This window comes from Gopherus evgoodei, chromosome 5 (genome assembly GCF_007399415.2).
Source record: "Gopherus evgoodei ecotype Sinaloan lineage chromosome 5, rGopEvg1_v1.p, whole genome shotgun sequence".
Classification (NCBI taxonomy): Eukaryota; Metazoa; Chordata; order Testudines; family Testudinidae; genus Gopherus; species Gopherus evgoodei.
Window position 1 is genome coordinate 87,587,973 of NC_044326.1, and position 27,251 is coordinate 87,615,223.

Sequence of the window (27,251 nt, forward strand, 5' to 3'; positions counted from 1 at the left end):
TAGGGCAAGTGTGATATACATAATTGGACAGTTGTCAGGGGATGTGGGTGTTAACAGTCCTGTTTTCCCAGTTGAAAACTGGAATCACCTTGATACACAAATATTCTGCACTGTTTCATTCTCATCCTTTGGACGAGGAGTTCTTTTCCTCAGAATATAGTTTTTAACTCTCTAAGGTCTGGTTGAATGGATTTAATGATTATACCATATAATATGGTGTTCAAGTTGCACCTGTGCACTGCATATAGAAAACTAGAAAAACTGGAATTAATATTTGTCTAACACTTTAACCTTGTCCTTTAACTTATATAAATCATGAGCCATGCTTCTGTGTGGAAATGTTTGATTTTCTCCCCTTTGGAAGAAAGCTAGGTTTCCAAATATGTTTCTAATTCTAAAATTCAGAAACCTTTTGACATTGAGCAAATGTTTACAATTCAGTACATTTTATATTGTAGTGCTGTTTAAATATGTTCATTTAATAATTTTGATAAATAGAATTCTACTCATTTAAAAATATGTTCTTTACTGTAACATAACACTTGAACATTTTAAGCACCCTGTTAAATTCTGGATGTTTTGGCAGCCTATTGCAATAGTGCAGCTGATTCCACTTATGTAGAGGTGGTCACAGCAAAATTAAGATTTGCATCAAAGCTTCACTGTTTTTTCCTGGTCAGGAACTTCACTGTTCTGATTACTCTGTTTGCATACGCCAATTAAGAAACGTAGCAGATATGGCACCATCAAATTCTGGAAACACGTATCCCTAATATGGTTTATATTAAAAGGATAGTTTAAATAAGCCTCAGTCAGTCATTTGTTGCAGGAATATAATTTCAAGGTGTTTTAAATAGTATGAATTTTTCGTCACTTACAGGAACTTAAATTTGTGAGGTTCTAAATTAGGACTAGATGTTTTTGGCTGGCTTGGTGACTTGACATATAGCAAGCTGCACTACTACTTTAGAGACTCAGGTTCGTGGCTTATATTGAGGTCAACTTCGGTGACAGTCAGCCTTAAAGAGAAAAAGAGTGCAGTGCTTCACTCGTAAGCAAACTCGAGCATCTGGCCTAGAGGGCAGAGATACTATATTGTTAACATGGCCAGCTTTATTAAAAATGATATGTGCAAATATTATTGTCAAAGTCGTTAGCCAATTTTCATCCTAGATTGGGAGTAACCTCAAGTAACCTGAGTCTCAGTGAGAATTGGAGGTGACACCTGCAATCCACAGTTTATAGGGTAGCCTATATGACTGCAGCAACCGTTGGTCTGTGCAGCCAAACAGCGGCATTACATCCCGAAGGAGGCTACCAGCTCTATGGTCTACAAAGTTAGTGTCATTATATTGCTGCTGCTGCTGTACAAGAAGAGAAAGGATTCTAAAACAAAAAGTGGCGTTCATGAGTGATGGGGGCAGAAAAACATAAAAGCAAGATTCTCACTTACAAACTAATACGCTTAGTTCCCTCCCTCGGCATGTTCTCTCAATTTGGTCACTAGGCGAGGTCTGACCTATCTACAAAATTGTGTGACCAGATGCTGATCAAATAAAACGTCATTTTAGAGTACTGGAAACTCAGAAAAGCATTGTAAATAATAACCTACCTATTTTGTTCATTCTTGGTATTAAAAATAACACAATAATATACTGGAAATTTAGGAAATGTATTTTTTTCTTACGGTGTACAGAGGACCTAATTCTGCCCCTTGTCCACTACAATTGGTTAATAACATAGTAAAAACATCCTGATTGATTAATAACTTATATTGGTTAATAATTAAATCACACAGTGTTTTAATATCATGTGCTGCAGAGAGCTGCCAGAGACACAGTAAAGAGCAACTTGCAGCTCACAAGTCTCAGTCTGGGTATCACTGTCCTAGATGCTTCCATGGAGGCAGCAGATAGGCAAATGAGGACAGAATTGGATTCCAAATTTCACCCCAACGCAAGTTAGTAAATACAGTTTCTAGACTTCTATACTTCAAAATAAGTCTGCTAAGGGAGGCAATGACAGATTATCAGCTATAGTCTATTGCAGTGTATGAAGAAACAACCTCAATAAAAATTTAATTGCAACCTTTGTCATTTGTTTTAGTCAAGTAAATGTGACTGAGGCTATTGAGTACTTGGAAAAGTTTGTGACAGTTGCCAAGAGTGCTCAGCTAAGCCGAAGTCTAGTGGATGCATGCATATCCCTTGGAGATATTTACAATGAAAGAGTAAGTATTAATTATAATGATGATGCCCTACGTTGATTGTAATTTAGGGTCAAAATCTGTGTTATTGTATGAGAGACTGTCCCATCAGAATCTGATGAATGTATTGATTCATATAGGAATTTCTCCTATATTGCCAAATGACTAGTGTGATACAGCATGGCCAGAGGGCAGCAGGAGAGGGTTAGAAGGGAGCCTTATTCCCTGTAAGGGGAAGAAAGTTTGCTATAGATTAATTAGAGCACCTGAAGCCAATTAGAGCACCTGAAGCCAGTCACATGATAAAAACCCCTGCTTCAATCAGACAGTGTGGGAGTTGGAGCAGAGAACAGTTTGAAGGAGTTGGAGCAGAGAGGAATTGGTGCTGGAGCAGAGAACAGTTTGAAGAAGTGCTGCGGTGAGCTAAGTCCAAGACCCTAGGTAAAGGGGCACCTGGCTTGTATAGAAGGAGGGCAGGAAGCCCCCCACAAGCTGAAGGGCAGGAAAGGGAAGTAGCCCAGGGGAAGGAAGTGGGCTGGGACCTGGAATAGAGGGCGGGCCTAGATTCCTCCCTCTCCAATCCCCTCCTCTAGGAAGTGGGGCAGTTAACATTCCACTGCAGGGGCAAGAAATGGTGCCCTGAACCCTCCCCAAAGAAGAGAAGGCGTGAGACCCATCAAATAGTGCCGGCAATTTGCAACACTAGGTATGGATGTGAACTGGAACGCCAAATCTGAACACTTTTTTGGATAACATTAAATGTGTTCCTAAACCAAATCCAAATTTCACAATAAGGATGTAATTCTGTAATGAGTCAAAAACACCAAATCCAAACAACCCCTGTATTTCAACTCTGTCAACAGTCTGGGTCCAGATATGCAGCTTGGGCACATCTATACAAATTAACAACTAAATCACAAATAAATATCTGATAGCATACTACTGTACAGTATAACTACTGCTCTTTGAAGCTTAACAAATGGACAAATAAAAATTCTAACCTACTACACTGGTGAAGATTTAAATCTTTTAGCCTAATTTGCTATGTGTGCTCTGCCAGCATAATTCGGGAAGTAACTTCCAGTAGAAGAAAGTCCTCCAGGGGAGTGTATCAGTAGTGCAAAATCATCTTCCATACACATGTGCTTGCGTGCATGCACACACATTCTACTTAATGGCCTTGATTTGGTCTGTGCAACCAATAGAGGAAATAGAGCTGGACAAGACAAGGTTGGGATACCCATGAAATATGCTTATTTAACATATCTCCCAGACAGCTTCCTTTTGAACTAGACCTGATATTCAAAACTTTCCTCTGGTGAAACCTCAAATGAAGGCACTAGCTGCCTTTCTTTCCATGTAATAAAAGCCTCTGCCAGTGCAGCTGCCCGTGCAGGGACAAATAAAACTCAAAAGAGTATTCAGAAAAAAAGTATTTGATGCCAAGTGTTTTAAAAACATTTTTGAAGCTGAAATGATACATGGAATCATGTTGAAATAATAAGTAATAAAAGAAAATTGTACCCATCTTGCTCAGCCCTGCTAGTTCCAGAAAGTGGGAAGACACTTGCACCATGAATAAATTCTATATAAAGATTGAAGATGAAGTTTTAAATTACTAAGAGCATTTCTGAGCTGAGGCTACCATATTGCTGAAAAAGCGAGGGAGCTCTGTGGGTATGCAGCAACCATAAATCTGGCATTTCCTAACTTTTTCAAATGCTTGATTTGGTGACCTAAATAACATTCTTTTAATTTATTCTACAGGCTACATGTCCACCTTAGAAATTGCAACCCCCAAGTGACTTTTATGTTTTATCTTATACAGAATTCTCTATACAAGGGTTACTGTCCTGTGGTGTTGCTTAAGCAATGAAACAAAGTCTATGCTGTAATCTTTGAATTAACCTGGGACTTCAATATTACGATATTCTCATTTAAAGATTTTCTCCTTAATGCAAATGCAAAAGACTCTGCTTTTATAAAAAATAATCTTGAAAGCGAAAGAATTTTCAAGGTACATAAGAAATATATTTTAAAATGTACCTTTATTGTAGTTTAGTGGATTTGGAAGTCTGAATAAAATAGGTTTAGATCAACTGTAGAGTTAAATATTTCCCCTCCACAGTTCAGGCAAGTGTTGCAAAATATTTAACTCAAACTCTGGTTAATTGCCATTTACATTCTTCTACCATCATGGCTGATTACCAACTGCATTCAAAATGATCGTCTGTAACAACTAGCCTTCTCCTACATGTTCTCTTTAAGTTCTGTTTGTGATATCAGAATTCAAAATTGATTGGTGTCTCAGTACTGAATCATGATATCACAAAAATAAAGAAATACAGAGAAAGAATATGACTTTTAAATATTCTTGGGGATTTTTGTAAAATATGTCACTTTAAAAATATGGCAATATTTCTTTAAAACTAAAAACATATGGTGAGAGCTCACTGCATTATGTTAAATGACATCTCTTTTCAAACTGTCATTCTGAAACAATGTACAAGTCTCCTAAAATTAAAAATACTAAAGCAAAAGCATGTATCTGCTCTCCAGAGTTCTTTCCTTCATTTGGTTTATTTTTAAGGGATATGTTACTTTTCTTGTTACCGTTATTGTTGTTACTATTTAGTTTTAGAAATCATACTACTTGAAACATCAATAGCAAATTATATTTCTCCTTGATAGGAAATAGGGTTTTATTTTAATGGTATATATCAAATAACATGTAGTTTAACTAGCCTTAGTTTAGTATTAGCTCTTAGCATAAACATAGGAGAGATTTTGCAAGACTAAACAAGTTCTGAGGATTCTAAATCATAGTTAGTCTCAACAAAAATTGAGGAAGGGACTGTCCACAGGAAAATAGTGCTGGATTATGTGAATGAAAAGAACTCTCTGCTCCAATATGCAAGCCAGGTTGCTACTTCTATCACTGAAGTATTTTTTCTAGTGATTGATGGGTTTTAAATCATATCCCATTAAGCTGCATATTTAACATCTGAAATACACTTTTCCTTTTTACAATGCTGACCATGCTCGTGAGTTTTTGTATGCATAACAAAAAAATCACATCTACCCATAGCTCCTTCCCACCAGGAAGCCCTCTAAACCTCCACAGTCTAATCAGACACCACAGTTGCACAGGGGAGTTGAAATCTTCCGGGAGAGACTTAGTCAAGTTAAAAGTAAAGGGGTCAAGCAGCTGACATCTCTGAAAAAGACTCGTGTGCCAGGAAGGATGTACCCAACAAGGGATGTAGCTTAATCCACAGGGCTTTGAGGAATGGAAACTGATCCACTATGGCTGCTAATAATAGGAACATAGGAATTGCCATACTGGGTCAGACCAGTTGTCCATCTAATATGTGTTTTCAGTCAGTAGCCAGTTTCAGCTGCTTCAAACAAAGACACAAAATGCCTGTAAGAGGCAGTTATATGATAATTTGTCCCCAGGGAAGGTTTCAGTCTAACCCCACTAGTGAAAGATTGGCTTATGCCCTAACACTTGATCCTTTATATCCCTTCCAAAACATGTATCTATTTTTAAAATATTTACAATTACAATTTGGATATTCTTGTTACTCATATCAATGTCCAATCTCTTTTTTAAATCTAAAACTCTTGGCCTCCATGATATCTTCTGGCAATGAGTTTCACAGGCTAACTCTGCACTGAGTGAAAAAAATATTTCCTTAAATTAGTTTTGAATTTGATGCCTTTCAGTTATATCAAATGCCCTCTTGTTTTTTGTTGTTTGTTTTTGTTTATGAGAAAGATTGGGAAGATTCTATCCTTTCTGTACTATTTGTTGTTTGGTGTGCTTTAATCATGTAGTGTCTTATCTCCTGTCCAGTGTATGTAGCTCAGTTTTTTTTCACTCTCTTTTCATAGGGTAGTTTTTTCATGGCCCTAGTCATTCTCATGCTATATCTCTGAACCTCATTTATTGCTGCTTTATCTTTTTTGAGGTGGAGTAAATAGAACTGAGCACAGTATTCCAAGCAAGGGCATACCATTTATTTATATAATCTCACATTATAATATTTTCAGTATCCTTTTCCATCTCATTCCTTATACATCCTAACATTTTGTTTGGTTTTATTAATATATTATATTTTATTTTTAAGGCTGCTGCACATTGAGCAGATGTCTTCACTGAGATGTTCATATGGATGCCTGGCTCTTTTTCCTGAGCTGATACAGTTAATTTATAACCCAATAAGTGTTATAAGTAATTCAGATTATACCCTCCAATGTGCATTTGGCATTTTTCAACATTGAATTGCATTTACCATTATGTTGCCCATTCACCAACTTTGGGTAGATCCTTCTGAAGTTCCTCCCATTCTTCCGTGGTCTTGACTAACTGAAATAATTTTGTGTCCTTTGCAAGTTTGCCACTTTACTACTCACCCCCTTTTCCAGAGAATTAAACAAACAAATTAAACAACATTGATGCAAGTACAGAATCTTGTGGCACTCTATTTTTTAAAACTATAGGCATGCCACTTGCTACCCTCTATTATAGTATCTGATTTTTATGAGAGATTCCATATATTTGCTGGAAACTCAGCACTTCAGTTTCAGGTTCCTTCAGAAACTCTATGCTGTATACCATCTGGGCCTGGTGATATATTGCCTTTTAAATTGTCAGCTTGTTCCAGCATTCCTTCCTTAGACACCTCCATCTCAGTTTGTAGTTCATCTTTATTAAAAGAAAGAAATAGGTCCAGTGTAGGCATCTCCCCAACATGCTTTGTGGTGAAGATAGATGCAGAGAAATCATTTACCTCTCAGCAAGTCCTTATTTTATTTAATTGTTCCCTTTACTCCCCTGTGATGCAGACCCATGGATTGTCTCACAGTCTTTCTGCTTCTGATGTAGTTAAAGAATTACTTCTTATTTGTTTTTATTTCTTTTAGCTATTTGCTCTTCAAATTCCACTTCAGCCCTTCTAATGCCTTCTTACATATTGCCTGCTGTATTTGTGCTCCTTTATTTTGGCTCCACTAGTGTTGGATTTCCATTTTCTGAAGGAAATCTGTGACTTGAATAACCTCTTTAACCTTGCCATTTACCCATAGGAGTTACATCTTGCCCTCCTGTTTCCTTTTTTTTTTTTTTGTATAGAGGAATGCATGCGTTCAGATACACTGTTATTATTTCCTTATTTCTAAACATTTTAATTTCTATACTTTTGACACTAGGGGTTTTGACTAACTTCCTTGTTTCTTAAAAAAAAAAATCCCTGTTTCTAAATGTTAATGTCACCATGCTAGTTTTTATCCTTTTCCTCTCCCAAGGATGTTGAACGTATTGAATTTCTGGTTATTGTGACTGAGTGGCTCAGCTATAATCAGAAATAGTATTTACCATTTATATAGAAGTTTACATGTTCAAAATGCTATACAAATAGGACTAATAAATACAATTCCTCAAAGAAACAGGTAAGTAAGTCATATTATCTGCATTTTACAGATTAAAAAACTGAGGCAGAGAGGTGTGAGTTTTCCAAGATTACACAGTGAATCATTCTTCTGGAATAACAGCTGTGGCTTCTTTAAGGTTGCGAAAGAGGAAGTACAAAGCACTAGGGTAAAGATGTGCTAGTTAAAAAATGTAAACACCTCTTCTTCACTTTTCTCTTCCTTATTAGGGGAACTATTACAAAGCCTGTGAATATTTCAATCAGGCTTTTGAGGCAGCAAACACTCTAACTGACTTGCCCCTGGTGGATGAAACGAAGGTTTATTACGGCATCGCAAAAGCTCATAACATGATGGTGGCAGTTAACAGTCATACAGACGCTGCAGATCACGTCAGCATTGAGTACCTGCTGGCATGGAAGGAGAATAGAAGTGACATGTGCACTGACCCTTTTACAGTTGGTAAGACATTGGTTATGAAACGCATTAGTGCTGCATTGTCCTTAATGGTTAAGTAATTTTTCTTGTAGAGTTTTATTAAATTATTTGCTGAGCTTAATCCTATTGGATTACCTTTGTACTGTATGGAGGTTGGATGTGCACTTCGTTGTGCACTTATTTTAAAAAATTAATTAAAAGAGGTTTAAACAATACATAGAAAAGAAACAGATAGTGGTAATCTATTTCAAATACTAACTCTAACATTCACAATGCTGTTTTTCAAATCATCACAATTACAGGCAAATGAGAGATGTCAGTTTAATCAAATGATGATCTGAAATGTAAAAAATCTTCTCCTGTACTCTGTTTTTACAAGAAAAGGGTTAATATAAACTCTCTTATTATGAATAAGAAATACTTTCTCAGTTCTCCCTAGCATGGTAGACTTCCTATAACCCTGAGCACTCAAGCACATTTTTGGCATCTTTGCCCACAGCACTGATATCACTTTACCAAAGGAATTTAAAAAAAGAGCTTTTCCCCATTTCCCTAGTGTAATTTCTTGGATCAAATGGGGTAAATGTGGGTGAAGTGGAATGGATCTTTCTTTCACTGTTTAAATTTTCTTTAGTTTTTTTTTTATTTCCATCTGTCTTCTTTAATGAAAAGAAGAATGATCATACAGCTGTCTAGTTCCTTGTTATCTCTAGTAATCACATTTAGGCATTAAAGAGTTGATGCTATTTTACTGAGGCTAAGCCTACTGTGTATTCTCAGGAAATAATTTCCTCTGCAGATTCCTATGCTTGGGAGAATATGCACCTAGAATGATCTAGGAAGGAATGACATTTGTGGCATACTACATAATACTCCCTTGCAGTAAATGTTTGGTTCTGCAAAAATGCCATTTATAAAGGATGGTGCCTCCATTTCTTTTTTACTCTCATAGGCAAAGGGTCATTCTGTCTGTTTTCTTATTTGTCCTTTTTCCCTTTAATAGAATTAGTACAGTTAAGTGTAATTGTAATATGTAAAAACAATTGGTTAGGAGGTTTCTAGCTGAAGATTTTGGCAGCTGAATTGGAGACAGTTGTGTGTTGATACCTGGGCCAGCATGGGAGGTAACTGAGAATTGTGGGATGCTATGATATAATTGGCTATTTCTGCTCAAATGACCAGCAGTGAAAGAGTTAACAATTAAATTATCATTAGGTTTGAGTTCCACATCTCACTGAGATGATTACGGCAGTTCACACTTCTGAGCTATGTTAAGGATGTCTGCAGATCCAAGAAGGCAACAGCATATCTGTTTGCACTTGGGTCACATATTCAAAGTTATATATGTAACTATGTGGGCTAGATGCAGGGGGATTTTAGAGTGAAAGCTTAGATTCTTTAGCACAATTGTTTGGCAATGAGTGAGCAAACAGGAGATTCTACTGCAAACTCAATGGAATTGCAGATTGCTCAAGGCACTGATTACATTAGAACATTTCTGACTCCTAAGGGAAAGGGTCTTTGTTCTGTACTAAACAGGTTTGTTTCAAGATTCAGTTTTTGTATGATGACAGTGGTAGCCACCATGCCTTTTATCAGTTCACAGGACTGGTTTAGTGCTCTCAGCCTGAGAGGCATTCTTTCACATTTTGTTCTCTACACACAGTTTGCTTCCTGCTCAGGAATGAATAAAGTCCATCTTTACCCAGACATAGAAATTAACACTCATAGGGACCGGTCTAGATGCTTCAGTGGTTGCTGCCTTTTGGCTCCACAAGAAATATTAAACATTCAAAGAAATATTGCTTCTATAAATGTGCAGTTATGTGCGAGGGGAAGAGGGTAATTTTTTTGAGGTCTCATGGCTTCTTGCATTCATGCGAATCCGTTACACATGCTGATAGTGAGAAACCTACAGTCTTGGTTGAGTGCAAATGGCAAACCAGAAGTTAGCAGTTCATCATCATCGAATGCAAGATTCCGTCATCTGATGGATAGTGTCTTCAAACATTCTTTAGGATTTTTTTCCCCTAAACCTCTCCAGAAGTGGTGATAGGCACTTAGGCTGTACTGGAGAGTTCTCTAGAATATCTTAATATTTTGTGTAAAGCCAGAGAAACCCAGAGTTTGCTTAAGTGTATTGTAACTTAGTGTGCCAGGTATTAAGAGCTATGTTCATGCCGTTGATTCACAACTCAGTATACTCAGATACAGTAGTATAAACTTAGATGTACAGCTCAAGAGCAGTGTATTATCTCAACCATTTGGGATAGGACTCTCACTTAAATTGTATTATGAAGACAGAGCCCTGTGGGATTGGTGCATCCTTCATAACTTTCTTACAGCTGTTCATCTGATAGGGGGAAGCTAGTCTCCTGCAGACCATCTAAAAACTTTGCAATCAGCTCAAGTGCTCTTTGAAGACAGCAGTCAGGTAGCACTCCAGTGTAGATCTGCTTAGCTACATGGTCAAGCACAAGAAAATGCACTGTAGGAAACAATTCTGCATCTTCATAATGATGGACTGAATGATCTAATAGATCTTTGCCACATTCTATAACATCAAGTGTCCTTGGGATTAGTGGGAGCTGGTAGGCATCCAGGTTCCGTGATTTTACCTTCCCTCTAGACTTAAGTAACAACCAGTTATTTTCCTTCCTTCTATTCCACACATACACCTCTGTCCCAATATAACATGACTCGATACAACACAAATTTGGATATAACACGGTAAAGCAGTGCTCCCGGGGGGTGGGACTGTGCGCTCCAGCGGATCAAAGCACATTTGATATAACGTGGTTTCACTTATAACGTGGTAAGATTTTTTGGCTCCTGAGGACAGCATTATATTGGGGTAGAGGTGTATTTCCACAGTCAGAAGTTCAGAGACTTCCAAAAACAAGTTGAATAAATCCAAATTACTGGTTTCTATACTATAAAATGATTGGTTACGATCACTTTTAGTTGACTTAAAAGCAGCCAAAAAAAGAACCGACAATTTTTAGGTAAATAGTCTCAATCTGAGGAGTTGGGGAAGACAAGATACCTATGTTGCTGTTGTGAACTCTCGTTATAGTGTTCTTCCTCTTCCATGAAATTACCTTTTTTGTAGCTGACTTCCTGCATCCACTGGAAACTGTCCCACATTGTCATAGCATTCAAGAGCTACATTAAGAGGTACCAAGAAGCATACTCTCAGATGGAATAAGTCTGGATCTCCCTGGGGAATCTGACTTTACCTGTCAGGTGGAAGGCCTGGTGACAGAGGAAGAAAGCTGGTTCTAATGGCATGGTCAGGAAATTGGAAGATCAGAATTGAGCAAACTTTCACTGATGCTAAACAAATACCTTTCTCTTGACTGTGGAAATACACCTCTACCCCAATATAATGCTGTCCTCGGGAGCTAAAAAATCTTACTGCATTATAGGTGAAACCACGTTATATCAAACGTGCTTTGATCCGCTGGAGCGCACAGCCCCACCCCCCCGGAGCACATGAATTTGTGCACATGAAGTTGTGCACATGAAGGTGTGTTGTATCAAGTCATTTGTGCACATGAATTTGTTGTTCAGTTAACCAATGCAGCATCTAATCCATTGCTCCCCTGCCCTCACAGGGATGACCTCTCAAGCCTCCTTCTCTTCACCAAGAGGGTTAAGATCGTAGACAAGTCCCCACATGTCACAGAGTCCTTCTCATGCTACCCTGTGAGCAGCACTGCCTATTGGATTTTGTGGTCTGTTCACAAACATACAGAATTTCTTTTCCATCATTTGTGTCTTTAATCCTCAGTTTCCAAACATGGCAGGACATAGCACAGGTATACAGCAGCAGCAGGAGGAGCTTTCACACAGCTTGCTCTCCTTTCCTCCATCCAGCTCACCCTCTGAGTTCCTCTCAATCCAATATTTTCCCATTGTTCAGCCAATCAATTTATTAGCCCTACAGTTGCCACCAAGTGTCAGTAATCCCCACCAGTAACAGCTGATTGATTCCAATTAAGCCTACAGTCTTCTCTTTACTGCAGCAACTTCAGTGACCAGGGTGCTACAACTACATGGCAGAACTAGCCATGGCTGATGATAAAATATTTCTTAGATCTTCTAAAAAGTAATCTCCAGACCTGTTTCCTTCCTGAAACAACAGTAATTACAATTAAATGCTGTACTCTGAAATAATGAAAACTTTGTATGCAACCCTATGGATTTGCACAAAAAAGGTGCCTCAGCAAACTTGACTGTATCCTACTGAATTCTTAGCAGAAAATTAATAAATAATATATGGCTACATTTTCGTATTCATATTTCAATATCACAGTTCTCTCTGGGACAGAGTTAGAGAACTGGGACAATCACTGATTGAACCCATAGCCATTTGCCCTTTTGTGTTTATGAAAAAGGAAAGCCGCTGGTAGAATACTAACCAAAGATATCTACAGATAGCAATGTAGCCTTTCAAATAAAATCGTTATGCTGCAACCCTGTGAAGATTTGACTAGTGTGGAATTTCCAGATTTGCCTTTTCCATCTTATGTCTTGTTGAAGGGATAAATGTGAGTTTGAAACAGACTGATCAAATAAATGAAATAGACAAGCTGTAAAAGCTATGCAGTTATGCTCACTTCGGAGACCTCTAAGCATACCATTAGCTCGCAAAGCAGCAGTGGTCTTCTAAGTAGATGTCACATAGATCATGTTAGTCTCTAGGTAACATGAACCATTGACTCTCCAACTATCTTCACTCATTTTTATATCTTTTACAGTGAACTAAGCAAATGATAAGAGCTCTCCCCATTCTACTAATCTGTTTCAATGTGCTATTTTTCATTTCCTGCTTTACAGAAATAACTTCATTTATATTACCATTCTGAAAAAAAAGCTGTAGCAACTTCTGAGGAGATTTGTAATCATTAGACTCTGCTTAGTTTTAATAGTCAGATTTGAACTTTTTAGAATTTTTAGAAGTTGAAAGATGCAATTTACTATGAAGCATATAGGCCAGACCCTCTGTTGGAGTAAGTCAGCATAGTTTCACTGAGGTCATTAAATGGTCATAACTCTCTGTGTTCTTATCTATTTCTTACCCCTTTGGACATGTGAGATTAAGGTCTGAATTTGAACATTTCTGATCCTTGCTAACGTATGGGAAATGAATAGATTTCTAACGCTATTGTTTATGAATAATCTGTAAAGCTATACTGATTTACACCTACTGGAGATCTGGCCCATAGACTTCATAGTAAATTACAGTCATCAGCTTCTACAAATTCTAAACATTTAACATTTGGTCATGGACAATAAGTAGATTCTGAGAACTTAGGGTCTTCTCATGCATTTTTACATGATAATGTAAATGAGATGGGTCCTCCTCAAATTGTAACGATAACACTGAAACTGTAAAGTGAATCACCAATTTAAAACAAAAAGTTATATCTGCAGGAGCAAAAACTAATATAAGCAAAAAAGTATCAAAAAGGAATATTAATCCATTGTAACAAACAATTTATATTAATGGCACCTACTCACCTCTGATTTATGACATTGGAAGCAAATATGTAAACCATTTTTTTAAATGGTTTGGCCAAAAACAGATTTTCAATAGTGTGTTATGTTACAGCATACAGTAATAGCTCTGAAGTTCAAGGCATCAGTCATATCTTTATCTTTATCCATCCTATTTATACAAGAACTAAGTCTGCCTGCTGCCAAGTACACTTCCAAATGGGCAATGACTGTATTGAGAAGGCCTAACTCCTAGATAAATAAGAAATTTTCATTCTTTCCTCCTGCCAGTCTCGTGAAGGTTTTGCTTCCTGGGCAGGCTAAGTCAAGAGATTAATTTCAAATTTTTGATACATTTAGTTTTTGACCTCAGCAACTCTGACAAGTGTAATTATAAAATGTACCCTATGGTTAAACTTGGCAGAAATTGATTTTTTTTTTTTATAATTTTGACACTTATCAATGTTGATATTTAAGCATTTTTAATATTTTACTGAGTTTAATTTTCACAATTGTGCAAAACTATGGATCGTAAGCATTTATATTTTATCAATTGTAAATTTTCAGTTGCTAAAAATTAGGGGGGTCGACAGCAGGGGTGTCAGACAATAATTATTGAATGACCATAGAGGTTGAAATTCAAAAAGTAAACTTTATACTCATTAAAACACAAATTATCCACATCACATCTCAAAATATACAAAGTAAATATCATTAAATAAAAGCAGCATTTTTCTTCCCTTGCTTATTTGTAAATTTCTGTTACAGATAGTAATATTTTTCCATTGGTTTCTGTGTGTGTACAGTGAGTTGATATATACCGACATTAACTGATAAAAATAAAGTTTACTTATGGTGTTTATATACAAGTACTGCATCTTATTAGCAGACCTACCTTTCTTATTCCATTATTATGACTTCTTAGTCCAACCATTTCCCTTATTTTTGCCTATTTGATAGGCATACCTATCTGAGCTAAAGAAGCAAGTAGAAAATGGACTAGTTGGGTTATTTACTCTAAAGTAGACCTTGTTCCATAAGAGTTGCTCCTTCCTCTTTTTGCTGAATTACATGTACATGTATCATTTTCTTTCTTTTGTTGATTTTGTTGGCACACTCAAGTAAAGAAGTCAGATATTGCAACACACTTTTCTCTGGAGAAATGCTTTTTGGACCAAATTCTGCATTCCCTACTTGAGGAAACTTCCTACTGAAGTCAGTAGAAGTTTTGCTTGACAAAGGAATGCAGTGTTTGGATCATAGTGACTGGGCAAGACTGCTGAAAATTCCTCTTGGACCCTGTAGATAGGGTAAAGTCCATATGGTAAGTGCAGCATGCAAAAGAAACTAAAACAAAAAATGTATGGATATAAAAGTTTTACACAAAATTTCCAAGTGGTTCATACTCCAACAATAAAGTCTTTCCTTTTTTCTGTGTAAAGAAAACATTCGTTTAATCCTTTAACCTAATTATGGTTGTTGGTGTTGTTAATATCAAGAAGCAAAACGGCATTTTATGTAGTTACTGTCTCTTTTTACTGTATCTTTTTACAAATTAACAATGTATAACTCAATTTAAGATTACTTTTTAGAATGTTTTGAAAGTCATAATTTCAGTAAATTTGAACAGATTAAATTATAGGCAGAGCTGGTAACTATGCTGCAGGTAAAGTTCCCTAACCCTTTCCCTTATAAGACTCTGCTCTTCTTCAAGTGATTGCACACATCCAATTCCACCATAGGTATGCACACAATTCATGCACAGTTGATGCTTTTCCCTCAACAGTACCCATGAGGGCGGCACGAGTGCTCTCTGCTGCCTTGTGCCACTGTGCACAGTTATAAAGGGTGGAGCCACCCTTAACACATACCCCAGTTCCTTCCTACCATCTGTGATGGTTATTGGAGATGATATTAGTTTTAGGCTAGTTTAGAGTTTTTGTATATAGTTTTGGATATAAGATTAAGTTTAGATTAGTAGTTAGTAGCTTGGATCTATTGGTTCCCATTTGGATACTGATACCAAACTCAGGCCTCGTTCTCCCAGCTTCAGGTCCTTCACGCTTGTAGCAAGTCTATCCCAATGAGTGATCTGCACCCCAGCTGCCTGAAGTATCAGGGGAAGGAGCATGTGAGTGACAAATATCACATTCATAGGGGGTTCAAACTCCACTCAAAGAAAGGCAGGGCATCCAGACTTAAGTGTCTGCTGATGGAATCTGCACTTCACCCACCATCAAAGAGGTGTTAGAGGGTGGCTGTAGCTCTGGATATCCATCCAGAAGAGGGGCAGGAAAAGTAACTAGGCTGGTGGACATTTTGGCCTCGGCTATCCAGACTGTCAGGGTGCTATCGCAGACCCTGTTTTTCCTGTCTCCCACTACAAAAAGGGTAGAGAGCAGATATTGCATCCCTTCGCAGAGGTTCGAGTGTTTGCCTCATTCACTGAATGTCTTGTATATACGTTATTTTCATGGACTCTGTGTACTGGAAGTAATACTACAAGATGTTATACATGTATGTAAAGTTTCAGAAAAGAATTGTATTTATATATTGCATTATTTGATAATTAGTTTCTTATTTCAATACTACATTGTAATTAATATGCACAGGAGGCATATTTAAGGTTGCACATGCAGACTTAACTTGGCGTTGTCTGACTTGAATGCTTAACCTTGCAACCTTAATATATTATTTTAACACAGACCTTTTGATAGTGTATATATTACTGAACTGCATGAAGTAACATGCAGTGGCATGAATGTCATTAAAGATATATAAATGGATGAATTGGCAGTAGAAAAATGGATGGCAGTACTACTGGTTGACTTGAACAGACAAAAAACTGGGTATTAAATGGTTCCTTTTCTACTCACTATTAAGAAAGATACAATGATAAAGCTAGATTCAAAACTAAGAAAAGTGCATAGTAATCATAAGATACAAAACAATATGGATTTTTTGAATACTATGGACAATTCTGAACTCTGTGTGTGTGTGTGAGAGAGAGAGAGATCTTCAGGGCCTTGTCTTTTTACTGTGAAGTGTATTTTGTATAGTATATGTTTATAATGCAATATAAGGGTCTGATGCGATGTTTATAGAAGTGGTTCCATTGACTTAAGTGGATGCTAGATCAAGCTATAAATTATTAATTATGATTTTATATTAGAAGAGGGTATTACAGAAATTGAGAAAGTACAGAATTTTTCTTAATGTATCTCAACTATGGTCTGAAATAAAGAGAATTAGAAAGGATGTTAGAGATGGGTACAATTTTGTGTTCAGCTTTCTGAGAAAATCGCATGGACAGTGAAATGATGCATTCATACAGTGACTTGCACTGTTGGGTTACAAGGTAGTGCCTGACCAAATACTGAACTCTAACACTGTCCCTATGAAAGTAAATCAAATACTTCAGTTTCTCCATTGGAATTCAAAGGAAAGCTTCTACACATTTCTAAGGGATTTGCTGATTTGAAAAGTCCAGTAGGTTGCTTACTTCTGGACAAAAATAGTATAGTTAAGAATGTCAAAATATATCAGTTCAGGAAAATCCATAGGAAGAATTAAAAGATTTGGAGGTGGACTGGTTTCAATTCATCAGCTTCGAACTGCATGTCTCTGGTAGGAAGGCAGCTGCTTTCCTCCTTCCTTTCATCTCAAGAAATATTGCTGTAGCATGAACCCCAGGCTCCAGAAAACCACTGCAAAAGGTGTACCAGTTGGAGTCATGGTTACAATGAGTGTGAAGATTTATTGCAACCATTGCTGCCAAATTTTTTAGACCTTTTAAATTATTTAGACTTTTAAGAAATTCCTACACCTGTATGTTGGGACCATTGTGGGACTCTCAGTGATTCCTGATATGTTTAGATTTAATAAACATAGGAATCACCACACTGGATCAGAGCAGTGGTTCGTCTAGTTTAGTTCCATATATCTGACCATGGCAACTACCAGATACTCAGAGGAAGATACAAGGAACCTTATAATGTGCAATAATGGGATAACCTATCCACTGAGTAAGTTTCCTCCTAAACCTTGTCAGTTAGTGTTGGTACATGCACTGAAGCATGACAGTTTTATATACATTTATAGAACATTATTTTTATCTGATTTAATGTAACTGTGGATGTTCTTATCCATATGAAACCCTTCCTGTCCAAGGAGCAGGTATACATGTTTTCCTGCATACTTTAGAGGGGCTTCTCTCTTAGATCTCACAATAAATTTACTTTAGAGAGGCAGTATGTTTAATATCAGTGATCTCCAACCATGTGTCCTCAGACAAGATTTCTGGACAAGCAGAAAATGCTTTCCTGAACAAGTAATTTGTTCTTTCTTGTGACAAAGTTGTTGGACGAAGTATTCAAACTACAGTACATGAGAGCCTTTTTCATAGCTTAATATAGTCAGCACTTTCATCGAAAACTAGTCCCTTGTTTTTCAGGGACTCCTTCCAGGCCTCGTTATACCTTTCTATATGTCTGGCTTATCAATGTGCCAGACACCATCACCCTCAAAGCGATGTCTCCCAATGTCTCCATCAAAAGGATGTGGGCCTTTCTCTGTTGTTTTCCCCAAAGTTACTCTACAGTGTAATTACTACTTTAGATACGGAATTTATGTTCCTGTTTACCTCTGGTTTTGTAGTTGTTCTGAGGGTCAAATTACCATTTCTGTTAAGTGTCCAGAGGTTGGCAGTAAAAAGTTCAAATGCTTTGTCCAACTACAGAGTGCATCTCTTTAATAGGGTGAACATATTTCCCAAAGGGAAAATGAGACATGGCTTGGGGCTGACCCGAGGCCTCTGCTCATGGGGGCTGGCCTGAGCCACTCACTCAAGCCGTGCCTGTCCCCCACGCTAGGCGCTCACACAGGCCCTGCCTGCCCCCTGCACTCTGGAACCATTCCTGCCCCCCTGCTGGAGAGCTGCCTCCCCACCTGTGCAGAGTGGGTATCGCCACTTGCTCCCCCACACGTTCCTCCCACCACATCCCACCTTTTTGACAAAAGGGGCTTTTGATCAAGTTGGCAAGAGCAAATGGAAAAAATGCCCACTTTTGCCAAAAAAGTTGGGACAGGGGTTAAAAAAGGGATTGTCCTCCTGGCCAAAATGGGAAGTATGGTCACTCTACTCTTTAAGAAAGTCAGGTACCACTTTTAAAGACAATTAAAGACTTCTTTAAAAAGGTGACTGTATTTATGAAACCTCATTCCGTCTGTCTGTTAATTTACCTTTCTTTTTATTCCCCTCCCAGAGCATCCTTGCTCTGGAGCATGTTGTGAATTTTCTCTGTTTTCTCCCTAACTCCTCCACCCTTAGAATATTTTTCTCAAACCCCACCATACCAGTTAGTGTTTCACTCTTCTACCGCTGGGGATTTTTCCTTATCCCAGCTCTCTTGCATTCTCCCTACCTGGCGATCCTTTATCTCCTTTCTCTTGTCCCCTTCCCTTTTTATGGTCCTCTCCTTTTAGGATCCTCTCCCACCTTTTGTCTATCTTCGTTCTTAAGGATCCTTTTTCCCCCCTCCTTCCCTGTCTTTTCCCCTCCCCACCCTTTTCTTTGTTTTTCCTTACCATTCTTCCTTGCAGATTCTTCCCTCTTTCTGTTCTCCCACCCACCTCTTTAGGGATTCTTTTTTGGCCCTCTTTCTGTACTCTTTCCACCATTGGAGGAGTCTCTTCACCCTCTCCTACTTCTCTTCATCTCCACTCCCTTGCCCCCATTTGGAGCTTCTCCTTCTGGGTCCTGTACTCTGGAGAAAGTAGAAATAGGGAAGGAGCTGCTTCTCTGAATCTGTCACTAGGGGGCCTTGTTTTGAACAGCTTTCCCATGAATTCCCCATGTAGACAAGCCCTTACTTCAAGCACCTAAGTAGTCCCACTGAAGTCAGTAGGACTATTCAGGTGCTTATTTAGATATATTAAGTACCTTGCTGAATCAGGGCCTCAATGTACATTTGCAATTATTGCAGCTGTGAACTTAAATCAAATAATTGTACACACAAATGACTAAATACCCAAATTATACATGTGATTGCACATACATTTGTGCCTGAATTGGTGGTAGAATCGAGTGCAAAACTGTCATTTTTCTGTATGTATTTTGTTTTTGTTTTTTTGGTACTGTTCTCTATATCTTTTAAATTTTTGTAAAAATGTAAATTATAGAGTGCATAAGAAAAATTCAGATTGGTTTTAAAATCAAATCTCTCCATAATTTCATTTTATAAAAGTTGCATATACAGCATTAAAGTAGTATTTAAATAAATCTTAATTACTTGTGCAAATGGATTGACTAAGTTTAGGTATGCAATTAGATGACTAATTATGTGGGAAATCCAAGTGCATGCTTAAACAGATGTCTGTGCCCCCAGGCTCATCTAGTTGTTCCCATTCACTTATTTAAGCATGTAGTATTATCTTTGATACAAAACATCTCCCATTACATATTTTAAAGCTTATGTGAGCATAACCACAGTCAAATAACTCTTTTTCTTCCTTAACAGAAGTTCATCTTTTTGAATATTTAGGTTCCTATCATACAATAGATAGTAGAATGCAGACAGACTATATTATGTTTGCATGGACCCTATTGGAAGTCAATGGGGCTCCACTTTGGTGTAGCGGTCTGCCCACAGGCTATCAACTACAGAATCAGTGCCTTTGTTTTCTGGCCTCTGACTGAAACTACAAAAAATAAAAGGTGTACTATGTATGAGTAAGAGCAGAATACAGCTCTAAAACTATTAATCTACAGTTAGTGGCATCTTTTATTATAATTAATGCATTGCTTTCTGTCTTCCTTCCCTATTCTGTAGCAAGGAGTATTTTCTTGTTCTAAGTATGTGATTTTGGTGGTATAATTGATGGAAGGAGAGGTCAGAGAACATAATCTACTGAGTACAGTTTATTTACAGAGGACCCATTTCCTCAGAATTTTACTCCCACTGAATTAGAAACTTGTCAGGTAGGTAAAGGTTACTCACATTGTAGCAAAATTTGCAAAACAGAGTTCTTAGTCACCTCCTGCAGCACTGACTCCGGTGAGAAATCCCACTGTATTCTATGGACAGAGTAAGGGCTGCAAGACTAGTCCCCATCTGAGGAAAAAGTTGTAGGCCGAGCACATGAAAAGAAAGACAAAGAAGCTAAAAATAAAAGTTAGTGTGAAAAAAGGCAAAGTATTTAATTGAAAAGTATAAAATATTAAATGTGGAAAATGTGAACTCTAGGTAACGTTTTAGTGTTCGTATAGAAAATAGGAGAAAGGATATAAATTGCAAGTAAGGGGAGAATTCAAAATGAATGGTTGCACCTTTTTACAAGGAAAGATTCGGAAATATGTCAAATCTGCTGGGCACACTTAAATTACAACACAGAGGTTATTAAATAAACACAGGGTGGAGTAACTGAAGGGAAGGGGATGATTTAAACTAGAAAGGTGGTTCTTAATTGGCTGAACAGTATGCATTTATTCTTCCCCAATTTTAACAATATTTAATGAAATTCATCTTCATATCAATTTTGTTATTTTGTGTAATTCCCAAAATACAATAATTACCGAAATTATTCAAAGAGGTTCTAGATAAGGTAGTACCTAATCTTGAATGGTACTGAGCAGCTGCAACTCTCCTTGAAGTAAGTGGGAGATGCAAGGGCTCAGTATGACTCATGATTAGGCCAAAACACTGTATATAGGCAGGTTGATTTTCAGACTGGACCTTCATTGCTGAGTATGCAATTCTGCATATGCAATTTTTCACCTACAATTCATGTAGCACCAGTGTTTTCCTTTAGACATCTAAGGACTTGTCTACACTTGAAATGCTACAGCGTAACAACTCTACCTCTGTATTGCTTCAGTGTAGACACTGCCTACGCCAACAGAAGAGGTTCTTCCATCGGCATAGGTAGTCTACCTCCCCGAGAGGCTGTAACTAGGTCACCAGAAGAATTCTTTCATCAACCTACTGCTGTCTACTTAGGTTGTCTTACTTACACCACACTCAGGGGTGTGAATTTTTCACATCCCTAGGCAACTCAGTCAAGCAGACTTAATTTTCTAGTATAGACCAAGTCTAACGATCGACACCTACAAATTGGGTTTTAGACATCTAAATGGTAGTATTTGTGCCCACAGTTATTTGCAGACATAAAATTCCACCTGAACAACGGAGGACAAGTTTAAAAAATATTCCCATAAATTATTGTTTCTCAATTTATGGGATACAGCTCATTGAAAAGCCTTGAGGATGGAGGTGCCAGATCACACACCCCCAACATTTGAGAGAAATCAAAACAATTAGCAAAATTTGATAGATATCAGGACTCAGTGGGAGTAGGGGGAAGAGATGATTGCCCATTTTGCCCCCTCTACTGCTACTTCTGATCTCTCCCACTCTTACCCAATCCCGATTGCTTCATTCCCGCACCACTACCCATTTTTCTTCCACTACATTTGGGAAACTACCACTTCAAGATGTTGTAAAATCAACTGCTTTCACCCCAGAGCTCCAGCTCTGCATTCAACCTGCTCAGCAGCATTTTGAAGGGTGCTCTTCCCCTGGGGCAGATCATCTCTAACAAGCCCCTGTAGCAGTTCTTTTGTGGCTTGACTTTTGAGATTAATAATATCAAAACAAATGCCTATTTTCTTAACTAGGTTTTGTTGGATATCACATATTGGATATCCTGTCCATTTGTTTTGTTTAAACATAATATATACCGGGTAGTTCATTTAATATAGTCTCATATAGAGAGTAAAATAAATAGTAAAAAGATGTACATTCTATACTACATTGATAACAGAATAAATATAGTAATATGAAACATCTCCTGAAGCCTAGGTTAATCAACAGATTGAAACATTCTATTTTAACTGTTTTCTTAACATTCCAAAGCATTGAAGAAGTGGCAGGAAAACACTGTGGTTATATGGGAGCAAGTGAAACTTCCCTATACTAATAAAATTGTTAATTGTTATGACTGCAACAGGTCAGTTATGATCACCAAAAAAGAGTTTTCAAGTTGATACTTTTGAAGTTTGACTCCTATAGTTTCACTTTTTTGTGGTAAAATAAAATAAATACATAAAAGCATTTCTTTCTCCCTCATGAACATAATTATAGATATGTTTCTGGGAATGTAATGCATATATACCTGTAACTGTGTGTATATTTATACTTTGAAAATATATGCTTACCTATATAAAAGAGAAAAAATGCAAATATATACAATATAGTGGGTGAAATTCTGTTCTTAGTTACATGTACAAAATCCAGTTGATTTCAGTTGGATTGTATGGGTATAATAGAGCAGAATTTGACCCAGTGTGTGTATATTGTACGTACAGTCCAACCCCTTTTATCCTCAAAATTTTATCCTCAGATAAGTAGAGGGTTCAAATAATACAGAAGTTACTGGGTATGAGATTCATGTTGGGGGACATAACCTAGATTCAGATATGAGGGAGTTTCAGATTAGAGGGATTTGGATAAATATGTTTTTACTGTATTACATTTTTCACTTCAGAATAGCTTACTTTGAGCATTAATATTGAGAAATATTAGAAAATAAATTACTCACTAATTTTATTACTACTATATTAAAGGAATGATCTTCTGTCACTAAAGCTCCTGAAGCACAAAGATGCATATAGAGTTCTTATATGTCTGTAGGAAAACATGGGGTTAAAGTGGACTATATTTTAGGCAGTATTCAGTTGACTTGCTGTGTGGGGAGAGACTGAGCAGTCCTGGCTAATGACTTGTAGGTACTGAATCCTCAGGTCTCTCAGGTGGTTTCACTCGACCAGTTTCAGCAGAATGATGAAAAGGTTGAGATAAAATAAACTGACAGTTGCTACTCATCGCAGGCATCAAGCTGTACCCCAGCAGCTGAGACCCTGGGAGCCCTCTTTTTTAGACAAAGGCTTTCACTGCAGTGAGCAATGAACTCTACACAAAAAGAGAGAGAGAGAGAGAGAGATTGGCAGCTGGTGACCAACAGGAGGAGGGAAACTGGGAAACACAGCAATTGTTGGCTAATTAGAAGCCATTCCCACCTACTTAATACCAACCCATTAAGCAGAAAACACTTTTCATCTTACTCTGACTGCTACACATGACATTATACTCCAATCAATACCCTCCCACTGGCTGCCTCAGTGCCCACAAATGAATACATTGCAGTTCAAGAATGCAGTAATTGAGCTGGGGCAGTGAAACTGCAGCTTTCACAGTCAAGATCTTTCTCTGAAGATACTAATGTAGTATTTGTGATGCTCGGATAAATAAATCAAATCCCTATATTGACAGCTGTCAAAAATTGACAAATGGAAAAAGAGTCAGTGATTAATCTATTTTAACCTTTAAATCAAGAAATGAAGCAAGTCTTATTTCCGTCTTATTTTTTTTCCACTTTAATAAAACACCTACTTTATTGTACTCAAGTGTTGAGCCTTACATTGGGTCTTTTGAACTCTGATCCTAAGTTTTACCTGCAAAATATACACACATATACCGGTACTTAATTGTATACATGTGATATACATCTGAGTGTGCTTTTTTTGGAAGGAGCCCCAGTTTTAAAACTTTGACCCATTAACAGCATTAATGGTAGTTTATTTGTAGGAAGTGTTTAATCAGGATATTAGTTTTCTCATCTTAAACAGAATTATTTCCGTCTCCTATTTTTCAGAAATTTACTTTAAAGTTTACAGTTTGAGCTGAATGCCACACATAGGATCTGCATGTAGGTTTCAAGCTTAGTCCTTTGCACCCTGAACCAGCTGAAGTTGGGAACATTGTGGAGTAGTGCATACCACACACTACACTTACTTCTTATGTCACTCTTAAGCAACTCTTGTCATCAGCTCTGTAGATAACCCTTCTTGGCTAGAGCATATGTGTTTTGAAAGTGCTGGAAGGGAATCCTACAGCACAGAAGGGACCCTGAAAGAATACCTCTTTCCGTCCCTCCATCCTCCTCCACTCCCTAAAAATACTCTTTGATTCCATAGTGGCCTAAGTATCAGTTCAGGAATACCTGGGCTTCTAGGAATCACAGATTCAAATCACAGCAGGATTAACTTTGCCCATCAGCCTTTTGAGGTCTGTACTCTCTGGACCAATGCTATTTACTATGTGTGGCTCTCCAAAAGAAACTTTAGAAACTATGATCCTGCCTGCTTTTCCTGGACACAAATAATCTCATAGCATTTGTAAGAGGAGAGTTTTTTCTGGTTTTCTTGACCAAACTGTTTCCATCTTCTCTGTGGATTTTTGTACATGGCAGGATACTTGTGTTGTCCAACTTCCTGTATGCTATCTGCTTAGCTGCTGTCCTGTATCCCTAAGTTAACCTGCATTATTTGATTATATATAAGGCCAAATCCTCAGATTCTTTCTCAGTCAAATTCATGTTGTTTCCTGTTGAGTAAAAACTGAATAAAGACCTGGAGATAAGTAATGTGGGATCTGTTAAGATAAAAAAGATTAAGTGACTATCGTGTGAGATCCAGCTGTCAGTGTATGATTGTGTTGTTAGATTTTTTTCCTTCTCCCAAACCGCAGTTGCCATGTTTTTTAAAAATCATGCTGCTTCCAACATGTTTTCAAGCTCACTATAATTAGTCAGGTTAAATATGTCTAAGTCTTCAAGGTTTCAAGTTGTGTAAATAGTAACATATTAGTGTGTGATAATTTAAATTAAATTCACCATTTGATCTTACTAAGAAAAAAAAAGTCTAAACATTTGTCACTGACATTTATTTTATTTCTCTGGCACTTATCCAGAGCTCAAGTCACCTCCCAAAATTTGAAATATATTTAGAAAATCTAAATTTTTCACAACAGTACTTTGAAGAATTTGTAATTGGAAACCTGCTTAATCAATAAATAGGCATTCTCACAATGACTAAAGACACTTTACTCAATCATATATTTCTCCTCTTCCTAAGCCATTTTTCAGGCACTAGTGCCCCCTAGCTTATGGAGCCACCAAATCACTATAAATGTCTGTGAGAACAGATGGGTTTTGTAGTGAGGCAGAAGGTTAACAATTCTACATACAGGTGACTGAAGGAGGGAAGCGAATTCTAGAGTTGAGAGACCCCACAGAGAGAACACCCTGCCACAGCCCTCTCATTTATATTAAAGGAGGTCCAGCTCATGTCGCTCCACTGATATCCAGCTGTGGCAATATGATGTGGAGAGAAAGATGATCTCTCAAGTAACTGGGTCCCAAACCATTCTTGTCGTTACTATGTTAAAACCAGCACTTTGAACTCCACCTGAAAGCTCAATGGAAGACAAGTCCAGCTCTTGGAATATTGGTATTATATGTTGTCTATGCTGTACACTGCTCAGCAAGTAGGATGCCTCATCCCTCACTAGCTTTAGCCATTGGGTAGTCTGAATAGGCAGCCTCATGAAGAGCACATTACTGTAGTCTAGTCTTGAGGTGACAAAAATAAAAATGATGTTAGCATGGTCTGCATTGGAAAGAAAAGGTCACACCTTTCTAGTCAAGTGTAGATGGCAAAATGTTTTAAGTAATTGCAGCCATCTATCCAGCCACCTCCTACTGCCATGTTCTGAGGGTTGCTTTGATAAACATTAATAATGGTCTTGACAAAACATATGGATGCTGGCCTCAACATAACTGTGAAAATGAAGAAATAGATTTTTCTGATAGAGAAAACTAAAATGAACTAAATCACAGCAGATGCAAAACTCCAATCTATTTAAAGGTTCAATATAGTATTTAAAAGTTCAATGGGGGGGGGGCGTGGGGGCTGAGTTCTTAACATCCTAAAATAATATTTGCATAGGATACTCAAAACCAAATTAAAGTTTCTACCTAGGAATGCTTTTCTTAAGAAGTGGTTTTGAAGCATTTGTTTCTGAAGAACCATAAGATTTTGAATGGTTCATTTTAACACAGGCTTATGAATTCAGTCTTACTTTGACTTGATGCCAGTGCAGTCTTCCATTAAGAGAATCTGAGGCAGACTAGGGGAAATAGGAAGAACAACTGGCAGTTTTACCAATTCTGAGTGCCAAAGCCTGTGGGGTTAATTTGGAGATACCCTGAATCACATCCAGGCAACATCATTTCTACTCTTTTCTATCACCCTGGAATATGATGGCCTAGAGTGAAACATATAAACATGAAGAGAGGAATTTTGTGATATGATGTAAAAATATCTATATAAGCTGGCCTTCCTAAGAAAAATTAACTAGTCTGAAATATTTATGTTACTTACTATTTTATAGCATGCAAAAGTGTGGCAGGCACCACACAGGAGCCAAAGCAAAACGTGTTCCAAAGATCTTATCACCTAAATGTAGAGTGGTGTGTGACAGTAGAGAGCAATCAAGGAAGAAGGTTAAGAATTATAGCCATACAGTGTAAAACTACTGAGTTTAGCATCAGAGCAGGTTAGGTTTTATTTCTAAATACAGTATGTATAAAAATAAAGGAGTTAGGTGGGTGAATACTCATTCTTGAATATTCAAGGAAGAAGTGAGGTTTCAGGAGGAATTTAAATAAAGATGCTGGTGGCTTAACAGAACATGAATTTGGCAGAATCACTGTTGTTTCTTACCAAAAAGATCAATTGCAAGAATACCTCAGCTGTCTTGAATTAAATTACATA

General features: G+C 37.4%; 1 protein-coding gene across 1 annotated transcript in view; it reads left to right on the top strand.

Moving 5' to 3' along the window:
• TTC29 (tetratricopeptide repeat domain 29) overlaps positions 1 to 27,251 on the top strand; it is a 196,974-nt gene that overhangs the window by 108,931 nt on the left and 60,792 nt on the right. The window contains 2 exon segments of the mRNA XM_030564792.1: positions 2,107 to 2,230; positions 7,870 to 8,101. Of these exon segments, the coding sequence (XP_030420652.1) occupies positions 2,107 to 2,230; positions 7,870 to 8,101 (356 nt within the window).